Below are 24,930 nucleotides of genomic sequence, written 5' to 3' on the forward strand. Positions count from 1 at the left end.
AAGAGTTGAAAAAACCCTTCCCTTGACCTTTTTATCAAGACTGTTTGTAGTAGGCTATGAGCCAGACCCCCCAAATTGACCGGTCGGTCAATGGAGTAAGGTAAGGCTCATTTAAGGCTCAGTTAAGATGGAGTAAGGCTCATTGTGATTTTTATCAAGATATATGTCCCTAGATATGAAAAAAAAGTGATAGCAGTGTATAACTCTCGGCCATCTCTGTGTTATCACCCGAAATATTATTATACGCCCGCTTCGCTTCGCCAAAAAATGTGATATTTGCTAAAATTGGAATAAATATGTTTTTAAGGACCACAGAGTGCCGAGATCGAGATCGAGATCGTATTTGTTCGAGAGATCATGATAAACCGAGAGTGTGGAGCAAGTTTGCATGCATTGTGAAATATAATGTAGCTGATGTTACAAACCTACTTTAGGATACTAGCTAATACCAAAAATTACACTGAGATACCAAAAGTAGTAGACGAATAAACCTAAAATGTTCAAAAGCTATGTTTCGTTCCAAAATATCAAAATTAGGGGGTATGGTTGAACATATTTTGAACTTTGCCAAAATATGTGCCCCAAGCAACCACCATAATTACAAAGTAATGATATATTCCAATGCAGTGGTTCCTTGCGAAGATTTTGAGGGGTCAAATGTTACTCTGGGAGTTTTCATTTTTGAAATATTGACAAAAATGTACAATGTGAATTCTGAACTCGAAGCGATTTCGACCACTTTTTCACTAAATTTAACATATTTTTGGTCATTATATCAATATTTTGATAAATAACCCCCACAAATGTTCTATATTTCTATTACTATATTAGTTGGCATCCAGTATGCAAATTATTGGCACTCTGTGGTCCTTAAAAACATATATTTATTCCAATTTTAGCAAATATCACATTTTTTGGCGAAGCGAAGCGGGCGTATAATAATATTTCGGGTGATAACACAGAGATGGCCGAGAGTTATACACTGCTATCACTTTTTTTCATATCTAGGGACATATATCTTGCTAAAAATAACAATGAGCCTTACTCCATCTGTATGGTACCGACCAACCCCCTTGGCTCATAGCCTATAGGCAGGTGTTTTATATCTCTACTTGTTCAAAGTGATACAACAATGTGAAATATAATACATGCACCCTGTGGTATACACTTTTACATAGTCTGTACGAAATGAATAAACAACACATGGCATTGAGATTTTCTAGCAGCAGTTACATTGTGCTCCATGTTTTACGATTTAATAGAATAAATAAAATAATAAAACATATACTCACCATCGACCCGAAGCTCAGTTCGTTTTCCATTTCTCGGCTCAAATCCCGATTTTCCCCAATTTCCTCCATCTTCACTCTCGTTAAACATGAAGCGACAAACATACGTGTTCTCATCCTCGACCCTCAGATTATTGATCTCCATAGACCACAATCCTTGTTTCGGTTTCTCCATTATCTCCACTCTCCCTTCAAATCTCTTCATCTTTTCAATTCTCCGCTTTTCATCATAACGTATTATTATTGCCCCGTTCTCGGAGTGATGTGTAAAAATAACAAAAGTCAGATTTTTAATCTTCCACCTGTTGCTCTGATAAGTGAATGAACAGGGAAAGGTTGCAGAACCTCCTCGAAACCCGATCACTTCCCGTTCCACACAAAGTTCCAAACGTTTCGTTCCCTTTTCTTCAATCGTACAGTTTTCCGTGTCCAGATTCTTTACTCCTGCATGGTAAAAAGGTCAAAGTGTAGTAAACCATTAGAGCACTTAGAGATTAAAAACAATCTTTTTTCATTTTTAGCTCACCACGAAGTTCAGGTGAGCTTATGCGATGGCGCGTCGTCCGTCCGTCCGTCCGTCCGTAAACACTTGAAACTTCATTCTCCGAAACCGCTGAAGGGATTGCGACCAAATTGTTCACGGCATTAAAAAAATAATCAGGGTTTAAGTGGGTTTACCGGGGTCAAAGTGGATCCAGGTTTGATCCAGGTATTTTCTTTTTCCTCTTAAACTACACGCGCAATTTCGCTGAAACTTCACCACAACCTTCATCACCCGTGATGTACCAATGTTTGTTTATGGCACCAAGAAAATCAAAGTCTGAGGGAGTGTACAGGGGGGTCAAAGTGGGCCCAGGTTTGACCCCCCAAAGTAGGTATTTGCTTTCTTTTCTGAAACTACACGCGCAATTTCGCTGAAGCTTCACCACAACCTTCATCACCCGTGATGTACCAATGTTTGTTCACGGCATTAGAAAAATTGGGGTCCTCTGAGGTATATGGTTTTAGGGAGGGGGGTTGCCCCCCAAAATAGGTATATATTTTTTGTTTGTTTAAAGTCTTATGTTTATGTTAGGATGATTCTACGTGCTGCCCTGTCTTCCAGCAACCATTAAATTGATTTAAAATACCTTTATTCGGTGCATATACTGTTTATTCCAGCAGGTGAACGCCAGGGGTATTTGCACCTATGTTCTATACATGGGCTAAGCGTCGTAATAGAGCAGACATACTGACACACACACACACACACACACACACACACACACACACACACACACACACACAAAACAAGCACTTAACACAGCCACTGAGCTTGGAGGTCGTGCCGTCACTTCCCGGGATATTCTGGGTATCAGCGACGTCATAACAACGGCTTTTCTCACTGTACTCAGTGGAGCATTTCCTCAAGAGGCATTTCCTCCTCCCCATGGATGCCAAGCGATGGGAATTGTCCGTGCTCTATCCTTTTACATGCTGAACGTCAAGCAAGGAAGCAGCACGTACCATTTTTAAAGTCTTTGTTATGACTCGAACTTGTCCAAACCGGATGGGTGTTTTTTAGGAGACACCATCTCTTTACTGGATGGCTGTTGGCTCCCTACAGGAGCTCACCCGCCCTTTGCCAGGTGTTGTTTTTAGTTCTTGCAGGGTGTCACAGTCACCCTCCCCACCAGCAAAGCCAATGAGGGGTGTCGGTTTAGTCGCCCACAACCCGACCATGCGGCAGGTAGCACTGGGTTACATCTTACCAGTGGCAGACCCAAAAGGCTGACCTGACGATAATCTATCTTCTTATCTTATCTATTCTATATCTATTTTATATAAAATAAAGTTTTTGTTTGTTTGTTTGTCTGCGCAAGCTAATCTCTTGAACAGTGAAAGATAGGAAGAAACCTCCAATACAAAAAATGTCGGGACGGGCACCGGGAAGGTTATAGGCTAGGTGGCGAGGCCAGTCGAGGCCCACCTCGGCCGGGCTGGGCCCATTTCGCAATTAAAAGCTGAACTGAATTATAGTAGTCTATCTTCTACGGCCGCGAGGTAAAAGCTGAATTATAGTAGTCAATGTTCCATGGCCGCGAGTAAAAGCTGAATTATAGTAGTCAATGTTCTACGGCCGCGAGTAAAAGCTGAATTATAGTAGTCAATCTTCTACGGCCGCGAGGAAAAGCTGAATTATAGTAGTCAATCTTCTACGGCCGCGAGGTAAAAGCTGAATTATAGTAGTCAATGTTCCATGGCCGCGAGGTAAAAGCTGAATTATAGTAGTCAATGTTCCATGGCCGCGAGTAAAAGCTGAATTATAGTAGTCAATGTTCTACGGCCGCGAGTAAAAGCTGAATTATAGTAGTCAATCTTCTACGGCCACGAGGAAAAGCTGAATTATAGTAGTCAATGTTCTACGGCCGCGAGTAAAAGCTGAATTATAGTAGTAAAATCATTCAAAAAGAACTAAAAATGTCGGGACGGGCCCCTGGAAGGTTATTGGCTAGGTGGTGAGGCCGTTCGAGGCCACCTCGGCCGGACTGGGCCCATTTCGCAATAAATCTTCTTCTTTCAAAATTCTCTTGAAGTACGACTAAAGCACTTAATAAGAATATCTGACTCATTGCAACACATGCTTTCAAAATTCTCTCTCGCGGGGCCCGACAGAAGAAAGAACAAGGAATCGTTGAGCACTAACTGATACTGGGCTCGCGTCAGACCTATGTGCAGAAGATTAAATTCATTCAAAAAGAACACGGGCAACACGGGTGCATTCAGCTAGTAAATTATATAAGAGATGTGTCTGTCTGTCTGTGTCGCCATTTTTCTCAGAGATGGCAGAACGGTTTTTTGTCAAACTTTCAGAGGTTCATCAATGAGTGCCTGGGAGTGTTTTAGCCCCCCCACCTCTACCCCACAAAAAAAAAACACTTGTAAAAAAAAAAAACGTTTGGTTTTTTGGGGATTAAAAAATAAAATAAAAATAAAATCGCACTACAGTGCTGAAGCCTTTTTGATTAATGACAGTTATATACAAGTACACATTCGCATAAATAAATACAAAACAATTACCAGACATTTGAACACGAATAATAAAAAACACTAACGGAAGTGGTCAAAGTTGGTGGTAAGGCTTCTTCCTCTTCCTGAACGTCATCATATTTAAATCAGTAACGTGATGAACTGCACATTCAGCAGCATACAGTCACGTGAAAAAGTAAGTACACCCCATGTAAGGTTTTGACTTTTTCAACATATTTCAACATACAGCTATTTGATCTTCATTTCAACAATATTGATAGATAAAGGTGATATAATATAACAAATATCATGAAACATTTACATTTTGTAGTCCATTGTATAATTTAAATAAACATAAATGCAAATTTCGCATGTGGAAAAAGTAAGTACACCCTTGGCTCCAATAGGTGGTATTGCTCCCTTTGGCAGAAACGACCTCAAGTAGGCGTTTCTTATAACTGTCTACCAGTCTCTGACATCGACTGGGAGAAATTTTTGCCCACTTCTCCATGCAGAATTATTTCAGCTGTGCGATGTTTGAGGGGTTTCTTGCATGCACAGCTCGTTTCAAATCCCCCACAACATCTCGATGGGATTTAGATCCAGGCTTTGATTTGGCCATTCCAGAACCCTCCATTTCTTTCTTTTCAGCCATTCCTTGGTGGATTTACTGGTATGTTTAGGGTCATTGTCATGTTGCAAGGTCCACCTTCGGTTGAGCTTCAACCTTCCGACAGATGGCCTCACATTATCCTCAAGCACCCTCTGGCACAATGAAGAATTCATAGTGGATCTATGGTGGTGAGCTGCCCAGGCCCTGATGCAGCAAAGCTGCCGCAAACCATAATATTTCCACCACCATGCTTTACAGTTGGTATCAGGTTCTTGTGGTCAAATGCTGTCTTTGGTTTTCGCCAAACATGTCTTCTGGTACTGTGGCCAAATAGCTCTACCTTTGACTCATCTGTCCAGAGCACATTGTTCCAGAAGTGCTGGTCTTTGCCTAGGTGTTCATTGGCAAACTTTAGTCTTGCCCTGATGTTCTTTCTGGACAGCAAAGGTTTCCTCCTGGCACACCTCCCATGTAGATCAAATTTGTGCAGCCTCTTTCTAATGGTAGACTCGTGCACTTTGACATCAACAGTGGCAAGAGCTACCTGTAGGTCCCGTGATGACATTCTGGGGTTCTTAGAGACTTCTTTCAGCATCTTGAGGTCTGCTCTCGGGCTGAACTTGCTGGGGCGGTCTGGCCTGAACAAGTTGGCAGTTGTTTTGAATCTTCTCCACTTGTAGATGATCTTCCGGACAGTTGAATGATTGATTTCAAATTGTTTGGAGATCTTTTTAAATCCCTTCCCAGACTCGTAGGCATCTATAACCTTCTTTCTGAAGGCCTCAGAGAGCTCTTTTGATCTAGGCATGGTGATGCCGCACACTTCAACAACAAAGAGCAAACCCAACTGAATGTCTGAGGTTCAAATAAGACAGGTTCCTCCAAGATCCTCTCTAACGATGTTCTAAGCATTTGCACCTGAGCTGGTGCACCTGATTCTAATTTTAGGTATTTGAAGTAGTGATAAATGTCGGGGTGCACTTACTTTTTCCACATGCGAAATTTGCATTTATGTTGTTTAAATTATACAATGGACTACAAAATGTAAATGTTTCATGATATTTGTTGTATTATATCACCTTTATCTATCAATATTGTTGAAATGAAGATCAAATAGCTGTATGTTGAAATATGTTGAAAAAGTCAAAACATTACATGGGGTGTACTTACTTTTTCACGTGACTGTATATTCAACGAAAAGGTGAAATGATGATTTGACATTTGTGATGGATTCTCATTTGGATGTAATTACTTTTCCATTATATTTGTCCTCATTTCAAATACTAGGGCATGCCCGTACTATATCTATATCTAAAATTATATCCCCCCCTCTATTTACATGAAATGGTTTGGTTCATGAAATGTTTTGGTCCATTCGCAACGCCAAAGCGAACGGCGAACGCTTTACATGAAATGGTTTGGTTCATGAAATGTGTTGGTCCATTCGCAACGCCAAAGCGAACGGCGAACGGCTTGCGAGTACAGTGACAATCCCCCCCCCCCCCCCCCCCCTCTATTTAGATGAAATGGTTTTTATTAGTTTTAAAACATAGTTTAACGCCAACATAGCGGCAACATAGTTTGCAAACGTGAAATAAATGAATACGCTCTCAAATGTGCCATCCGAGGCAGAGTGTGTCCGCCACGTTCGGCACACGCGATAGCTCGCTGCTCTCTGATTGGTTGAATCGTTTTTTGGACATAGCTCGGTAAGTAATTGTCCGATTAATATGAAACCTTGAAAAGGCACATCCTCGGGTCCCCAGCAATATACCTGGCAAGTTTAAAGTATATCGGACCCGTGGTTGTCGAGAAACAGCGGTCACAGACAAACGTACAAACAAACACACAGAGATTACTGGAATTATAGATAGATGTTAATGTTTCTTTTTTCTCTTGAGCAACGCCGGGTACACCAGCTATAAACACTGATATACTTTACTCAGGGTACAAGTACAAATACAACTTTGTCTGGGGGGTAACATAGGCGATGTGGCTGTGGCCTCATGCGGGGTTGTGGGAGACCGGGAGAGGGGCGTAAATTCTCGATGTAAATGTGTACCGAGTCGCGCCACCTGGTGAAGGTGGCAGAGGGTATTACAATTTCCTTTTTTACCTGGGAAACACTGAGGTCAAAGCACTCTTTGCACGGATAAATTTTGACTCCTTCCCCTTCCCCCACCACCCCCCAAAAGGGAGGGGCCTGTCAAAGTCCCCCACCCCCCCCCCCCCCCCAAAATATGTATATGTAGTATATTTTTCCCATCTCTCTTCCCTCACCTTTTCCAACAAACAACAAACTTTTTTTCCAACAATTCTTTTTTCCCAAACGACTTCTGGTTCGGGGTTCGGCGCACGTGGACGACTGATCAGCTTTTTCTCCTACCACTTCATCAAAGCCAAGTCCTGTTATGTTGTTTTATTTTTATTCCTGTTTTGCTGTTTGTATTTTTTGTCACTTTTCTGTCCCAAACGGTATCCTGCTGTTTTGAATCGTTTATTCAGTGTCTGAAGTTAAGTCCGGCCTACTGGTGATAGTCAAGTGTGCTTCCTCTCCGTTTTTTTTTGCCTCGTTTTCATTCCTTTCATTCCAAGTATTGTTACTTCTGATTCTTCGGCAAAATTTATTTCCCCTCGTCCCTAAAAAATACAAACAACATGTCTCTCCTTCACTAAGAACCCCCCTAAAAAACCCAACAACTAACAACAACAACAATAACAACACAAAACATCTCTTAAAGGGACTGCAACCTCCATGCTTAGAAATAATATTTTGTCAAGTGTTACTTTCCAACTTATCAAAACGAATATTTGCTTATCATCTCCAGGCTGAGAGTAGAATCACTAAAAATACATACCTGCATTGATTGTTCGAGTTTGGACAAGACTATCCCTCCGTGACACTCCTTGCCCACGCTTCAGGTACAGATCTTCTTTTCCACAAATTATACACAACTTGGGAAGAGCATTGGTTGTTGCCGTTGATGTAATTGATGACATATACCGCAGTTTCTCTGCAGGGGCCTCTTGGGCATAAGCCAAAGGACTTTTTGCACTTATCTCAGAAACACCTTCAGTCGCAAGGCTACACCTCTTTTGACTGTCGTCTATACACACTTTATCAATATTATAAATCTCTGACAAGTTGTGTGAAAACCATTCAGATCGAATGGCGTATCGGCAAACTCAACAGTCATGTCCTGATTGTCACTGTTCTGATATCGACACTTCATGCGAAGTCCTTTCTTGGCACTTCTGAGCTCCTCACCACATACAAGGCTTTCATCCACAGCTTGATGGAATGCTGCTCTCCCCTCTGGGCTGGTGCACCTGCCTCACACCTAGGTCGGCTTCACACGATTGAAACCAAGGCTTTTGGAATCATTCGTATCTCCAGTGATGAAGCTGATTCTGAGGGCCTTTCACTCTCTCACCGCAGGCAGGTTGGTGGTCTTTCTGTCTCTCCCGCCTTGCTCCCTCAGCTCTGTCAGTGCTCTGTCCCCCAAATATTCCTGCAGGATGCGCAATATCTGAGAGCAACCCTCTTCTGGTGAAATTGGTGACCCGATATGCAAATTCTTAAAATTGCAGGTCAATTGGATAAAAATGGCCGATTTAGGGAACCGTGACCTTTGACCTTTTGACCAAATTATGAATTTGCTTTCTTCATATTCTTATAATAAAGCTTTGTCAAAGATTTGGTCAAAACTCAAATGGTAAATTTAAATTTCAGGTCAATCAGATGAAAATTGATAATTTTAGGTGATGCTGACCTTTAAATTTTTGACCTTTTGATGAAATTATTAATTTGCTTTCTCCATATTGTCATAATAATGCTTTGTTGAAAATTTGATGACAAAACTCAAATGGTAAATTGAAATTTCAGGTCAATTGGATGAAAATTCATGATTTTATGTGACGTTGAACTTTGTCTGCCTGTCTCTCAATCATCCTGTCATCTGTCTGTCTTCATCACAGGTCACAATTCTAAACTGATCGTCATGAACCCTTACCAAGTTGTGAAGGTAGTCACAACATCTTCTTGAGGTCAAATTTCTAAAATGGTAATTTTTCATCCAATTGATTTGAAAGTTGAATATAATTTGCATATTGCAACAATGAATTGGGAAACCAACTATTTTTGAGGTCAAAAGGTCAAAGGTCAACTCAGTCAAACTTTTAAAATGATCAATTTTCATCTGAAAAATCGTCAATTTTTCGTCTGATTGACTTGAAAATACAACAGTAATTGCATCGTGCCTCATTGAATTGGGAAACAAACTATTTTTGAGGTCAAACGGTCAAAGGTCAACTCAAAGTCAAACTTTTAAAATCATCAATTTTCATCTGAAAAATCATCAATTTTCATCTGATTGACTTGAAAATACAACAGTAATTGCATCGTGCCTCATTGAATTGGGAAACCAACTATTTTTGAGGTCAAAAGGTCAAAGGTCAACTCAAAGTCAAACTTTTAAAATCATCAATTTTCATCTGAAAAATCGTCAATTTTCATCTGATTGACTTGAAAATACAACAGTAATTGCATCGTGCCTCATTGAATTGGGAAACCAACTATTTTTGAGGTCAAAAGGTCAAAGGTCAACTCAAAGTCAAACTTTTAAAATCATCAATTTTCATCTGAAAAATCATCAATTTTCATCTGATTGACTTGAAAATACAACAGTAATTGCATCGTGCCTCATTGAATTGGGAAACAAACTATTTTTGAGGTCAAAAGGTCAAAGGTCAACTCAAAATCAAAATTCTAAAATCTTCAATTTTCATCTGAAAATTAATCAATCTTCATCTGGTTGACCTAAGCTTTGATTAAGGTCATCAATTTTAATCTTAATGAAATGGACACAATTTGATGTATACATGACAGCTTTTGGGGAGTGGTGGAGGGTTCGATTTTGCAAGTATTTCTCCACACGACGTCGTTTTTGGTTACTTTATCATTGTTGAAGATACGTAAAAAGATTTGTAGACTTTTAAAGTGATAGCAAGGTCATTTGCGAAGTTGGCCAGACCTGATTTGACAATATTGTAATACTGTACATGCATGCAAGTACAGTACATCGATGCTGCACTCAGTGCTGCAGCGATACCAGGAAATCCATCGTATTGTATCATTACATGTAGACAGCCCACGTGAACATTTGGGAGCAAATTTATTATGTTTCGAATTTCATTTTGGTCCAAAAATGAATTATTTCATTGATTGTTTGATAATTATTGAATGCAAGAATTAGAATGACCATCTTCAGTCATATCAAAACTGCACTCTTATAAGCTAGATCAACATTGGAATGACACGGCTAAATAAATTAATCTCAAATATTTACATTGTCAGTTTATTACTTGCAAAATCGAAGATTTTTCAAGTATATTGGTCGGTTGTGTTTATGGTTCTGTCTGTTTGTCTGTTTGTCTGTTTGTCTGTTTGTCTGTTTGTCTGTTTATCTGTTTGTTTGTTTGTTTGTCACCGGCCTACAGGTCACAATTTTCAACCGATCTTCACCAAACTTCCCCAAATGGTAGAGTTGGTCAAAAGCCAGAAGCCTATTGTTTTTGGGGTCAATAGGTCAAAAGGTCAACATAGGCCAAAGGTCACCAAATTTGCTAAATTTCTAAAATCCCCAATTTTCATCCGATTGACTTGAAATTTGAAGAGGACTTGCATATCTGGTCACTGAATTCAACCACCAAGTATTTTTGAGGTCAACATAGGCCAAATGGTCAACATAGGCCAAATTTCTAAAATCCTCAATTTTCATCCAATTGACTTGAAATTTGAAGAGGACTTGCATATCTCGTCACTGAATTCAACTACCAAGTATTCTTGAGGTCACCTTAGGCCAAAAGGTCAACATAGGCCAAATTTCTAAAATCCTCAATTTTCATCCAATTGACTTGAAATTTGAAAAGGACTTGCATATCTGTTCACTGAATTCAACCACTAATTATATTTTAGGTGAACATAGGCCAAAAGGTCAACATAGGCCAAATTTCTAAAATCCTCAATTTTCATCTGATTGACGTGAAATTTGAAGAGGACTTGCATATCTGGTCACTGAATTCAACCACGAATTATATTTTAGGTGAAGACAGGCCAAAAGGTCAACATAGGCCAAAAGGTCAACATGGGCCAAATTTCTAAAATCCTCATTTTTCATCTGAAAAATCGTCACTTTTCATCCTGTTGACCCGAGCTTTGATCAAGATTGTAAATTTAAATCTTCATGAATTGGACAATTTGCTGTATCAATGGTAAAAAAAAAAAATTTTAATGGTAAAAAACATAATTCTTTTTTTTTTTTTTTAATGGTAAACTTTTGGGGAGGTGGGGGAGGGCGGATTTTGCAAGTATCGTGCTACGCATGACGTCTTCTTGTTTACTTATTCTTTTCTTTTTATAATTATGGTATATGTGTGTGTGTGTGTGTGTGTGTGTGTGTGTGTGTGTGTGTGTGTGTGTGTGTGTGTGTGGAACCTCTATGAATCTTATTGATAAACTGAAGATGAAAAAGTTTGCAAATGCAGAATTGGCTCAATTTTTTTTTTTTTTCCTAATCCGCATAACCAATTTATGTGCAACTTTTTGCACTAATGAGTGATGAATTCTCTCAGTGATTTTCTAACTATATTTGGGAAAAAATTCAGGTCAATACAAGAGGTGGGTCACAGAAGTAAACTAGGTACTTTTGTGACCTTCAGCCCCTGGTCTAAAAGGGTTTCTAAAGCCCATGCAGACTAACTGGTACCTGGGTGGCAGTGTCGCAGCTGACATTACTTTTCGGGTGTCTTTTACAGACCGCAACGTTTCTTCTTTACAGGAGCGAGGGGACACTGAATCATTGAAACTAGCAAGTACAATGGTTGAGTTTATTTTTAGCTCACCTGGAAAGGAGTTCAGGGGAACTTATGCGATGGCATGTCGTCCGTCCATCAGTCCGTCCGAAAGACTTGCAACTTCTTCTCCGAAACCGCTGAAGGGATTGTGACCAAATTTTGCACAAATTATATTTGTTGTGTTGTGACTAAAGTTTGTTCACGGCAATAAAAAATAATAATCAGGGACTAAGTGGGTCTACCGGGGGTCAAATTGGATCCAGGTTTGACCCCCTAAAATAGGAATGAGCTTTTTCCTCTGAAACTACACACACTATTTCGATGAAATTTGACCACAACCTTCACCACCCTTGACATACCAAAGTTTGTTCACGGCAAAAAAATTTTTGCCCCTTTGGGCGTCTACGGGTGGGGGGAGGAGGTTGCCCCCCAAAATAGGCATTTGCTTTCTTCTCCGAAATCACAACGTTCATCACCCGTGATGTACCAATGTTTGTTCAAGGCATTAGAAAAATTGGGGTCGGAGGATGTATACCCCCCAAAATAGGTCTTTTTTTGTTTGTTTAAAGTCTCATGATTATGTTCATATGATTCTACATGCTGACCTGTCTTATACCAACCATTTAAATTGGTTTAAAATACCCTTAGTCAGTACAATATACCGTTTATTCTACCAGGTGAGCGCCAGGGGTATTGCCCCTATGTTTGTATACGGAGTCAAGGCTTGTGGAAGAGCTAGAACACAGAACGGATCAGGACACACAATATAACAAAATGAACCGCAGGAGAAGGGGGAAATGCCAACAGCAGGGCTGAGGGATAAAATAGACAGAGATGGACAAACAAGCGATGTGGGTTATGATGAGGGGTAGCGGACAACGCAAGGGGTGGACAAGATGGATACAGAAGCAAAGATGGAGGGTGGGGAGGAGATGGAGTGGGTCAACGGATGTAAATAAAACATCATGGTTTTGGATGGAGGATGATATGCGATGGTGGTAAACAGGTGGCTTGAAGACCTGGAGGGAAAAAAGAGATTGAAGAAAGTGTGGAAAGAGATTGAAGACAGAACCCTTTTTAGACTTAGGAAAGGTTAATGGGGCGATAAACATCATGGGAGAGAACTGGGGATGACAAGAGATGATGATGACACATTACCGATACACGTGAGCCCAAAGTTACATTTTAACTTAAATAAACATCTAACGTTATAAAAAGTCCTGAGAGATAAATAAAGATATCAGATGGAAGACGAATAATGTTTCTGTCCATAATATGTAGATAGTGCTTCACCTCTTTATGGAGGGCAGGTGAATACACAGGTAAAGTAACTGCTTCATGGTCATAATGAGAAATAATTATTTGTTTATGAAAAGGATTTTCCTGTATTAAAAAATTCCGACAAGGACGGCAGACATAGAACTCACAAACACTATTAGCATAGGTGTTGGGAAGATTGACATAGAGCGAGCACTAAACAACTTACCTGTGCAGTAGAACCCGCATAACATCAGGAATGAAACGTAGAGAAAGAAGGCAAACATGTCTCATCGGAGCGAGGATCTCCAAGTCAATGCGGTGCAGGTTATCAATTGAGGACGACGAGTTGTGAGAGATCTATACCTCAACACTGAGGACTCCAATCAATCTACCAATACTTGTATCTACCTCCCCAAGTATCATCAGGTGATCTCTCCCCCAGTCATGTCAAACACAATATCGCTTCCTCTTCCCCATATAATCTCGTATTGGAGAACACACCCCGTATAAGTTATTTTCCCAGTTCCACATTTTGACGTTTTTTACATTTTTTTCTCTGAAGGTTTTGTAACAGATCTGCGCAGTATTACCACACACAAGGGTAAGGACTTCAGTGACATTTTAACCGTCTGGTTGACGCAATATGTGCCGCACGAACCGCACACTTCTGCTTTTCTCTATTCTCTTAAGTTTGTGTTTTGAAAACATGGATATTTGCAGAAACTTTGTTTCAATGCCTTTCTGGTGCTGACATTTTCCTGTATTAGGAGGACTACAGAGCGCTGCCATCTTTCATTAGAAAACCACACAGTATCACGATCTTTCATTATGGGGACTACCAGCTCGGTACCGGTTTCTCTACCGCTGTATTCTGACCTCCAATGTACTTGTGGCTTTCTTTGCCTGATTAAGTTAATCTTCTGTCTTTTGCATCGACCTTGACCTGCGTTATACAAAAGTCCTCCGACCCCCCGCAGATCAAAATGTGAGGCCGGGGAGTGACCGGCCAAAATGGCCCTTTCTTCATGTAGTGTCTGCTTTTTCTCGACATTCCATTGGATGTCCTTTGGTTTCACAACAAATGGAGGAAATAGCAGATGGCTTTATGAGATGGGAGACTTTCAGGAAGAACATTGACTAAAAATGGGGATGTTGCGTTGGAGGGAAATGTTATATTCGTGCAGAACAACTCTTCACTTATAAAGGCCACACAATAATGGCCTGAAAGCAGTGGTGTAGTCTAGTTTTTTGTAGCGGGTATACTGTGATTTTCCCCTTCCAGCCTCATAGTCACCCGTCCCAGAGCGACGCGCCCTGGAGCGACACCCGTCTTGAAGCGACACCCCATAAGCACCACCACACTCACTAATGCATACAGTATGCATCTACACGTAATTGAGAGCATTCTGAAAGACTGGTTATGTGTTATCAACATCAATTTATTTTCAATTTTTTAGCAACAAGACTCAGCTAGTTAAGAGCTATTTAGCTTAGATGTTATGTGAATGTGTTAACAAATAAAGGTTGAAAAGGCACTTAACATCATCAAAGTATCCATACTGGGTTCACTGTGTTAGTCCACAAGCCCTGGAAAAGGGATGTAACACTAACAGACAGCCCAGCTCCTGTTCCACATGGTTTGCTGGCAGTGTGCTTGGGGTGGGGTAAGAAGGGGAGGGTGGGTAGCCTGGTAGTCTACAAAGCTTTCCAAATATGTTTGTAGTTGTACTCGGGCATCTGAGGTGTGCATTGCCTCCTTGCTTGCGTGGCAGAGCGATGGCTTCTCAACCATGTTGTGACGTACTTCCTTGGCTCAAAAAGTCCTACAAGGGGACCATTGATGTCACGGAAGCCCCAATGCCATTAGTCAGTGCTTCTTAACACAGACGGGGTGAATTTTATCAAATCAAATCAAATTTTATTCATATAGTGCATTTTATGAATGAAAGTTATTTATATAGCACATTTTATGAATGAAAGTGTGAAAGTTCTGTCACGAAACTATGTTGTTAAGTATCCTCGCGCATTTTTAAGTGGGTATACGGAAATCCTGGACCTTTCCTAGTGGGTATACGGCGTATACCTGTGTATCACGTAGACTACACCACTGCCTGAAACATCGAGGTGGAGGAAAAAGCATGACTGTTCAGGTTAAAATTTTAAATCAGCTATCAGCCGGCAGGTTATTGCTAGCACAGATCTGTGGTGGTGTATGGTGGTCACCAATATTGGCAGTTAAGCTCAGGCCCAAGTGCCTAAAAACACGCAGGATTTCCTGTAGGACCGGAGCTAAGCTCCTCAAAGATCTGATACCAGTTCTCACTTGAAGATGTCCTGCGGAGAACCTGTTCCTCTTGCAATCATGAAGGTCCCGAGACGTGCTCACACCAGCACTCAAAAAACGTTGCACAAAGGTACGTGAGCAAGGAATATCAGGAAAAAGAGCATTGTAGAATAGGGATTCTCGGAGGAACCTTTCGCTGTTGTACGTTTCCATTTGCCGAGCTATTGAAATGATCTGCCAGACGTGCAGAACATCTTGGTAAAAGTCAGGGAGCAGCGAAGCATCGACAGGTTGCAGCTCCATGAAAAAGAGTTCACGATTGTAGCCTAGCATGCCAGCTAGTTACCCGGCGCTCGTGAAGCGAAGAGCAGGGTTAAGCATTCAGGTGCGTACGTGTGCTGTGTGTGCATTTTAAAAATTCATTTCCTCGGCAACCATTGGTCCGATTGACATGGAATTTTACCGTAGGAGCGCCTCTGCCTGCATATTTTTTTTACTGATAATTATGACGTCATAGGTCATGTGGTATGGACGCCATCTTGGAAAACCGTTACACCTCTATATCTCCCAAACCGCTTAATGGAAAAAATTGAAACATGGCTCATTATCAAGTATCTGGGGAATAAGATAATAATCAAGTGCATGGGGAATAATCAAGTGCATGGGGAATAAGATATGTTTATGATGATGTCATAGGTGCCTCCATTATGACGTCTTAATTCGACAAGTACAATGCTTCATCTGATCAGTATGAAAAAAAGATTTCCTCTGCAACTGTTAGTCCGATCAACACGAAATTTTCAGAATATGTGCGGCTCCTCCTGTATAATTTTTAATGATAATTATAACGTCATATGTCATGTGGTACAGGCGCCATCTTGGAAAAACCGAAAAATGTTGCACCTCTATATCTCCAAAACCGCTGCATGGAAAAATTAAAACATGGCTCATTGCCAAGAACTCCATATGGGGAATAGGTGTTGTTAATGATGACGTCATTGGTGCCATAATTATGACGTCATAATTCGACAGGGACAACGTTTAGTCTGATCAGTTTGAAATGTATTGAGCGTGATCTATGCAACAATTATACTAGAGAATACAAATTTATGACGTCATCTGTCACGTGGTCTGGCAGCCATATTGGATCAAAGAAAAAAAATGTTCAAAAACAGAAGAGTTGGCTCGCAACAAGTTGACTGCGCAGGGTAAGTATTCTATGAATACCATCTAGTTTTAATATATGGTTTGCCGTGGATTTCCAGGACAAGGCCTCCAGAAATATAAAACGACGAGTTGTAGAGACGCGGAAGGCCATCACCCGACAAAAAATGTCCACAAGTCCATTACCCCCTTCTGCCAGGGGAAGGCAAATAGTCTCTGGCTTTAGCCAGTGTTTGCCATCCCAAAATAAGTCAAGTAAACATTTTTGGATCGACGACACCAACGTTGCAGGTGGCTGCTGGGCAAGCATGTTATGCCATCAGAGAGGGCCCACCAGGTTGGTAATAACCAGTGCACGACCTCTAAAAGATAAAGCCGACAAAATTCCTCTCTATCTGTTTAATTTATTGTTAATTTTGTGGAGCAATCCATCCCAATTCCTTTTGACAAAACCAGGGGTTCCAAGATAAACACCAAGGTATTTCACACCTTCTTTTTCCCATGTCAAATTCAGAGTAGTATAGGCTCTGGGGGGTTGCTTGTGTACATCTCTCTTCTACGGCAAAACTTTTGATTTTCCTGTTCTATATGTTGAGACCCTTGGAAAAAATCTGGGTAACACTCCCAGATCAAGTACGTTTTTTCTGCACACCCCAATACGTGATTATGACTTGAGGCCAATTAGCCGAAATAGCAAAATTCAGTTTTCATGGAATAATTCAAGAGTAGGCAGCTTTAGATTCAAATGTAACATTTATTTATCATGTTTAGACATAACTAACACATTTTTAGCATGGTTCAATACTATAAACTGTCTTTTTTAGGAAAAAAAACACGTCATTTAGCTTCTTTTTCTCCAAAAATCACTTTCAGTTTGAAAGGCGCTCAAAATCCGATCACCTCTCATACACCCAATTATGTAGATAAAGCAACCAAAATTTGTCAGAAGCTTCCTTATGAAGCCCTTTAATAATTCCATGCATCATATTTATGATTCACTATATTGTATAGTGACAGTGGGGTCAAATGTTAACAAAGGTTACCCCTACCCCAAAAAGCGGTATAAACCAAAATTGGTTAAATTGGTCTAACTTTAGAAGTAAGTGTGATATTCGGCTGATTTTGGTGTCTATGTATGGGTTTTTGATAGCAAGCTATTCATTGGAACCATAATCAACCCCTTTTGAATATACCTAATTTGCATAATTTCAAAATGGCCGCCAAACACCTCCTGGCAATGATGTTGACTAAATTTCGCTCAAAATTCAGCTTAAGCAAAACTATTACACTTACATAGCTTAAGGATTCATGAATTAAAATCATAACATGTCCACAAACCCAATATAACTGTCATAACAAGGAAGCGCGTGCTGTCAATTACCACCATTTACCACCCGTGCAACTTCAATACATGTACTCTTTATCAAGCGACAGGATTCTTGCAGGCATCAGGGGAAGCCTTTTTGCAAAGACAAAAAATTACACATTTGACTATGGCGGTCCTACAGGGGCATGTTGACCTGGCACACTTAGTGCATGAACAGACAACTGTCCAATGTGATTCTAGAGTTTTCCACGTTGTCTCAGGTATCAGCTGTTCCTTGTCATGCGTATAACCACAATCCTCTGGCTTAAGTGCGATCACATTTTCAGAATCTTGATGAAGCTCCAAAGCATGCATGATATTGTAGGCATTGAAAAAGCTACGCTTCATATGTGGCAGGAGACCTTGGCTGGTTGGTGGCAGGTTGTGATGAGAACTCCCTTTGACATGATGGAAGATCTCCGCACGCAAGTTCGAAAATTTCTTCGCATCGCTTTTTGGTTTCAGTACTTTGACCAAGTAGGATTCTGCATTCTTGATCAAAGGCTGAGAAAGGGTCGGCAACCCTCCAAAGTGCTTCAATAACTTTTCTGGCTCGGCATTCAAGGCGGCTTTCTTGGTCCCAACTTTGCTAGTGATATCACATCCTGTAAGACTGTGTACGGCAGGAAGAACAGCACAGAGTTGACATCCGATGCGCTCGAACAAGGTATGAAGGGGCACATACCGAGTGCTATCTCCAACTCCAGCTCGTACCCACAGCTCCTCTAGGTCATGTTGGAGAAAGACAGGCATGTGGTGGAGCAAGGCAACAACTACATCAGTATCATTGGAGATGACAACACATATTTTGTGTCCTTCTTTGAGCGCGTCCAAAACATGAAGGAGTATGCGAAGATCCGCCTCTTCAAATGTGGATTGAAGGTGTACCAGTGCGCTCTCATCTCCGTTGTGCATTTTCATACATTTCCAATCCTCGTTCTCTCTGGTCACCTGTCCGAGTACAGTTGGGTACTGACCGGTATTTGCAATATTTGAACGAACATGGCTGTAGATCAGTTTTTCAAGGAGAAGTTTGTTGTTGTTGGAAGGCCAGAATGTGTTCATATCCTTAGGTAGTGGTGTTGATGGCTCTATTGAAGTATATTCGATGGGTAGAGTGTCACTTCGCCTTTTCCTCTCGCTGTCCTTCACTGATGGGTCATCAGAATACATGTCAAAGACATAGTCAGTCCGCTCAAACCGATGATATATGGCCGAAAATGACATGAAATTTGATAGAAGGTCATTGAATTTGGAGAGTTTCGTAACATTAACCTTTCGGATTGTGGCCATGATGTCAACTACAAATGATGCGTCTTTCCGATGACTATATGTAAATTCTTCCGGTTTTAGGTGCGTCTCCAACTCCTTCAGTAGCTGGCTCTTTGCTGGTTTAGTCATCATTCCTGCATCATCAAACAACACTGGGGAGGGAACAACATCGTACTTTAAGAGATCATCAGTGGTGAGGCCACGCTCCCGAGCTATTTCTATGTTTCTCTCAGCGATGTTCATCTCCTTCACTGTCGTCTTGGTAGTCTTCTGTGGCTTCTTTCGAAGAGTTTTCATCGTCTTCAAGTTTGTGCGGTGAATGGTACTGCTTATTCGTTCAGTCTTGGTGACAAACCTTTCCTTTCTGAATTTCAGGTACTTCTCTTTTCCTTTTGAAAAGGCATTGAGCATGTCAGTTTTTATATCATCGGACATAACCTCTTTTGTCACAAAGTTTTGTAGTGTTTTGGAAGCATCTAGAGACAGAGGGGACCCCTTCTCTTCAATTAATCTCATCATCTCCTGAATATGTCCTTCTTTGCGGTTCGTTGTGGCTTGAGATGATTCGTGGTGGCTGTAAGTCTCATGTGTCCTGTCAATCACATCACTGTATTGCCGATGTAGGTTCTTCACTGCCATCATTTCATGGTATATTAGGTCCCACTGGGCGACATACTGTTTTTGCTTTGCATGTCCAATGACTCCATCGCTGCACTTAGATGAAAGGTTAATGCTTTGCTCTAATTTCTGGTCTCCTCCAACAGCGGTGAATCGGCCGGGTATCTCTCTGATTGAAAAATTGCCTTTGGCAAATTGTTCATGAACTGATGGTGCAGTCTCAGGTAGACGTCGCATGTCTTCAAGGTAGAGAGAACACCATCGCAAGTAGTTGGTCGAATCGAATGCCGCAAACAGGTTCAATGCACGCTGGACAGCGTCAAGATGCAGTTCCCAAATCCCTTCACGATCAGCTCTCAACAGATCACGGACAATATCCATCATTTGCAAGAACTGAGTCCAGAACTTGAAGTTTTCATTGGTATCAGACCGTGTTTGGATGAATCTGTTCAAATCTTCGACCAACGTTTTTGATGCATCAGCAAACTGAACCATATACTTCTGACTATCTGTGATGCATTTCTCCTTGACACTAGACTGGAGGTTCGTCAGGATGGCAAGCTCATGTGTATATTGGTCGATGCCTTTCTCGGAGAAGAATTCTTTGTACTGGAGGCGTTCAAAGGCTTCAGCAAGGAGCTGCATACCCTCAAGACAGCGGCTGTAGTGACCTCCATGTAGAACAGAATTCTCGATGACAGTTGGACCAAAAACACCAGCCTGCAACCATGTGATGTCCGCGCCACTTCCATCCAGGAGTTTGCCAATACATTTCAAAACAGTTTTCACTAAGTGAAACGTTCCCAGGCATGGAACCAGGGTCCTGAATTCCTCTGGTCTCAGCAGTTGTATATCACGGACGATGCAATAAACACCTTCATCACAATACATTGGTATCTCATTTTGAGTCAGCTGAGAACCAATGTCCATAAAGTTCTTCATAGCCGTATAAACTGTCGCGTACTCTGTAACTGGATGCGGCAGAACAGGCACAAATGCAAGATTCTTTAATGGGATGGCCTCCTCCGTCCAAACAGAGTTGCTAGCACTCCAAGATGGCATTGTTTGTGACTCGGGGTAGATGGACACTTCATCATGCATGACGTTCAAGCGTGCGAGGGACCAATAAATATCCTTCAGTTTTGCTGCATCGGCTTCGGAGGAAGTGGAAGGCAGTTCGGCCACTTTGTAAGTTGCTGGGATGTCAGCACGGCGTGCAGGCTTGTGAAAGTCGGACAGTACCTGGCATTTTAATATTAAACTGAATGACTGTGGACCATGTGTGACCTGCGTGTCAGAAATCTTTGGTTTACTGGTCGACGACGGGGGTTTGTCTTGGTAGAGAACAGTCACAGTGTCATGTTCAGATACATTTGCCCCCTCATGGTCCCAGTTGTCAATTGCACCGGAGGTGAATTGCCCAGGATCAAAGTGTGACGGCAGTGAAACGCGATCGTTGTTGTGCTGTGCTGTAAACGTGGCAAGGTCATGTTGGTACCTACGCAGCTCCGGGTAGCTGATTGCTAGTCCTCCGTGGTTTAGAACTGTAGTTACAATTTTGCCACCACGCCCAAGACCATGAACTGATTCCGCATTCATAATATGCATTGGAGTTCTCTTTCTACCGCAGTGATGGATATAGTACATGACTTGGAAGACAGATTGTATCTTTCTGCAACGCTGTGTGGAGAGGCTGTTACCTGATGGCTTGCTACCGGTATCGTAGTCATCATCATCTTCTTCATCCTCATCAACTGGTTCATCACTTTCTGTCATGACAGCTTCGGCTGCTTTTGCATATGTGTCAGGATTGAAATTGTACAAATGACTGAAAAAACGTAGTACAGGTTCAGGGATATTCATCTCGCTCAAGGAATGCTTTAGATCATGCGCATCACAAAAGCTATCGTCAAGGCCAAAATCATACTCATCTAGAGCCTTCCTAATCACACCAGCGCATACCTGAACAGGATCAAGGGAACGAATGCGCTCAGCTAACACTTTCTTTGGAACACTGAATACCATCATTGATTTTTTGAACGAACTGGGATATGTAAAATCAATCTCATTACCAAAAGTGTTCAACAAGAAAACTTTTACATCTCTATTACGAAAGTTACATTTGTCATCAATATTGTTCAAAGAGTCTCTGATAGCACTAAGTTCATAACCCCTCCCTTCTTTTAGGCCTTGCTCTAACTCTTTAACAACCTATTCCAAGCAAGCTGTTTCTCAGACACTTTTGGTATGGAAGCTTTATCACGAGAGTCATACTTATACAAGTATTTAGTCATGCAGTCCCTGTGGTAGTACAGATCTGCTCCAAACACAGAATGCGCATCTTGAAGGTCGCACGTTCGGGTGAACACATCATCTTGAAAGAAGTTTGTCGCAGCCAGAAAGGCTGAAGCACGGCCTGATTCACTAATGCGATATTTCGTGTACTGTTGTTTGTGTGATTTACTGTCACAGATAATACACTTCACTTGACGTAAGGCTGTTGTGGACGTCTCTGTATTCGGTGGATGTCGGACGGCCTTAGAACGAGTACTTCTATCTTCTTCCTGCTCAGAACGGGACAGGTCTTGGCATACAGCGAGACTCTTCCTTTTCCTATTGAGAACTGAAGTCATGGTGTATTTTTTGTAACAGTCATTGGTCACATGATAAACAAACCCATCTCCTTTTACCAGCTTAAGCCGTTTGGAAACTTGATCATTGTGGATGTAACTTGCTTCTCGTATCCTTTTGCAACCATTAGTTGTGCTCACAGTTTTATCCCCCGCGCTTTTCTGGCAGATGATGCAGTTAGTCGCATCAAACGAACTGTCTTCGGGCGGTCCTGAGAGAGTAACAGACTCCATCGTCAGCGTCCACGCCTGAAAAACAAAAAATGGATATTAGTTACGTTTGTACGGCTGTAAAAATCGGCAAGGTCGGACCATATGCTGAAAATATAAAATGTGAAAGACTGATAAGCCACAAAGAAACCCATGTTTATCCCTATTAAAGGGCTTCATAAGGAAGCTTCTGACAAATTTTGGTTGCTTTATCTACATAATTGGGTGTATGAGAGGTGATCGGATTTTGAGCGCCTTTCAAACTGAAAGTGATTTTTGGAGAAAAAAAAGCTAAATGACGGTTTTTCTTTCTAAAAAAGACAGTTTATAGTATTGAACCATGCTAAAAATGTGTTAGTTATGTCTAAACATGATAAATAAATGTTACATTTGAATCTAAAGCTGCCTACTCTTGAATTATTCCATGAAAACTGAATTTTGCTATTTCGGCTAATTGGCCTCAAGTCATAATCACGTATTGGGGTGTGCAGAAAAAACGTACTTGATCTGGGAGTGTTACCCAGATTTTTTCCAAGGGTCTCAACATATAGAACAGGAAAATCAAAAGTTTGGCCGTAGAAGAGAGATGTACACAAGCAACCCCCCAGAGCCAGGAGTAGAGGGAGAATTGGAAGGCCAGAAGGGGGCGTACCGCCAATCCAAACTGCTTTACATTTACCCCAATCAATTTGTGTTGTACATGCTTGAGAGTAGAACTGCAGACACTCAAATGGCAGAGCAACGTCATTATTGCTGCGAACAGCAACACATACATCATCAGCATAGGCCGAAATTATAACGGGTTTTTCTGATGGAGTCACTGAGAAGCCCAAAAGAGAAGATCATGAACGAATCAAAAGGGGCTCAATGCAAAGAGAGTACAAAGAGAGTAAGGAACAACCTTGCCGAATTCCCCTCCCAATCCGCAAAGGTGAACAGAGACAAAACAGAGTTTCGCTTTGGTTTTTACATTTTACCAACGAACCTTCCGACCAGATTTCAACATCCGTGTGCCGAATCCCCAATGTGGCATGTGGCAATCCCCAATGTGGCAATCCTTGCATCGCCAAGGAAGAAGAATCCATAATAATCGGTCGGTCTGTGAGAGGACGCTGGCGCTGCTTGTTCGCCGCTTCTCCGACTGGATAGATGTACAGGGTCTACTTCTTCTACTTTTCCGACCTGACATCTCACACCTGTCCTGCCTTTTGTTGATTGTGGATTGGATTGTGGATTGTGGACTTTGTGGATTGTGGACTTTGATTTGTGGATTGTGGACGCCGCCCCGTGCGCCGCGTATGGGGACGCTGGCGCTGTTTGTTCTCCGACGGAAGGTGCACGTGCCGCGCGTTCTCCGGCTGGATAAAGGTACGGAATCTGCTTTTCTAGTAATCTTGGCGGCTTTTTGGCCGACGGGTCTGCTCTCTGCTTGATCCTCCCGGCTTCACCTGCCCGGCTCTTCCGCCGCTGCCTCCTGCCCACTCCCGGGCATCTCGCACCTGTCCTGCCTTTTGTTTTCTTGGGTTGCTCTCCTGTGGGTTGCCTGGACGGCTGGCTGGCTCCCTGTTGGCCACCGCTGCGGTCGTCGAGCTGCAGGACACTCGCTGGCTGTTGGCGCTGGCTGTTGCCCGGCTGCCTCCTCGGCTCCTCGGCTCTCGGCCTGCACGTCCTCGGCTCTCTATTGGTCTTCGGGCTGCTCATCTTCATTCCTCGACCCTCCTCGCGTGTCGTGCTCTGGACCAGCCTGTTGTGCCTGGCGCTTTGGTCAGCCAGCCTGCGGCTGCCGGCTGACCTCTCCGGGCTCTGTGCCCCTTCGCTCCTGCCTGGCATGCCACTGAGGTACTCCGCCGTTAGGCTTCTTCAACTCAACAACCACTCCACTCCGCCATGCATCTCTGTCATCAAAAACCACGGACTCCTACGACGACCCAGATACATCCATAGAGGCTCCGGTCGCAAGTTTGTTTACTCCCAGACAGGTCACTCCATCCCCTCACTCTGGTCAGCTGAGCGCACTCTCACCCGTCGATTACGTCATCACAACAACATACACGAATTCGCCCCCTGTCTGCAAGCCCTGGCAAAATCACCCGAGTCCATCCACACCATACAAAGCAATATGAAGCTTACTCTGTTCAATACCCGGTCCATCAACAATAAAAGCCACATCCTGAACGACGTCATTCTGGACAATAAACTGGACTTTCTCTGTCTGACTGAAACCTGGCAACAACATCTGGACTACCTCTCACTCAACCTCACTACACCCAATGGTTACTCATACATCAATAAACCACGCTCGGAGGGCCGAGGTGGTGGAATTGCAGTAATACACCGACAGGACATCAAGACCAGCCTCA

At 42.0% G+C, this 24,930-nt stretch overlaps 2 protein-coding genes across 2 annotated transcripts in view; one reads left to right on the forward strand and one right to left on the reverse strand.

Annotated features, from left to right (window-relative positions):
• LOC137427080 (uncharacterized) overlaps positions 1-13,584 on the reverse strand; it is a 31,838-nt gene extending 18,254 nt beyond the window's left edge. Inside the window, exons 1-2 of the mRNA XM_068116229.2 lie at positions 13,253-13,584; positions 1,293-1,733 (exon numbers count right to left, since the gene is read on the reverse strand). Coding sequence (XP_067972330.2) covers positions 1,293-1,733; positions 13,253-13,310 — 499 coding nt within the window. The 5' untranslated portion in view covers positions 13,311-13,584. The remainder of the gene's footprint in view (positions 1-1,292; positions 1,734-13,252) is intronic.
• Positions 13,585-14,411: 827 nt separating this feature from the next.
• Positions 14,412-24,709, forward strand: LOC144892372 (uncharacterized). Its single transcript, XM_078778725.1, has 2 exons — positions 14,412-16,989; positions 23,191-24,709. Exon 2 carries the CDS (start codon positions 23,602-23,604, stop codon positions 24,001-24,003), a length of 402 nt encoding a protein of 133 aa, XP_078634851.1. The 5' UTR covers positions 14,412-16,989; positions 23,191-23,601; the 3' UTR covers positions 24,004-24,709.
• The last annotated feature ends 221 nt before the right edge of the window (positions 24,710-24,930 follow it).

This window comes from Myxine glutinosa, chromosome 5, assembly GCF_964187855.1.
Source record: "Myxine glutinosa chromosome 5, kmMyxGlut1.1, whole genome shotgun sequence".
NCBI lineage: Eukaryota > Metazoa > Chordata > Myxini > Myxiniformes > Myxinidae > Myxine > Myxine glutinosa.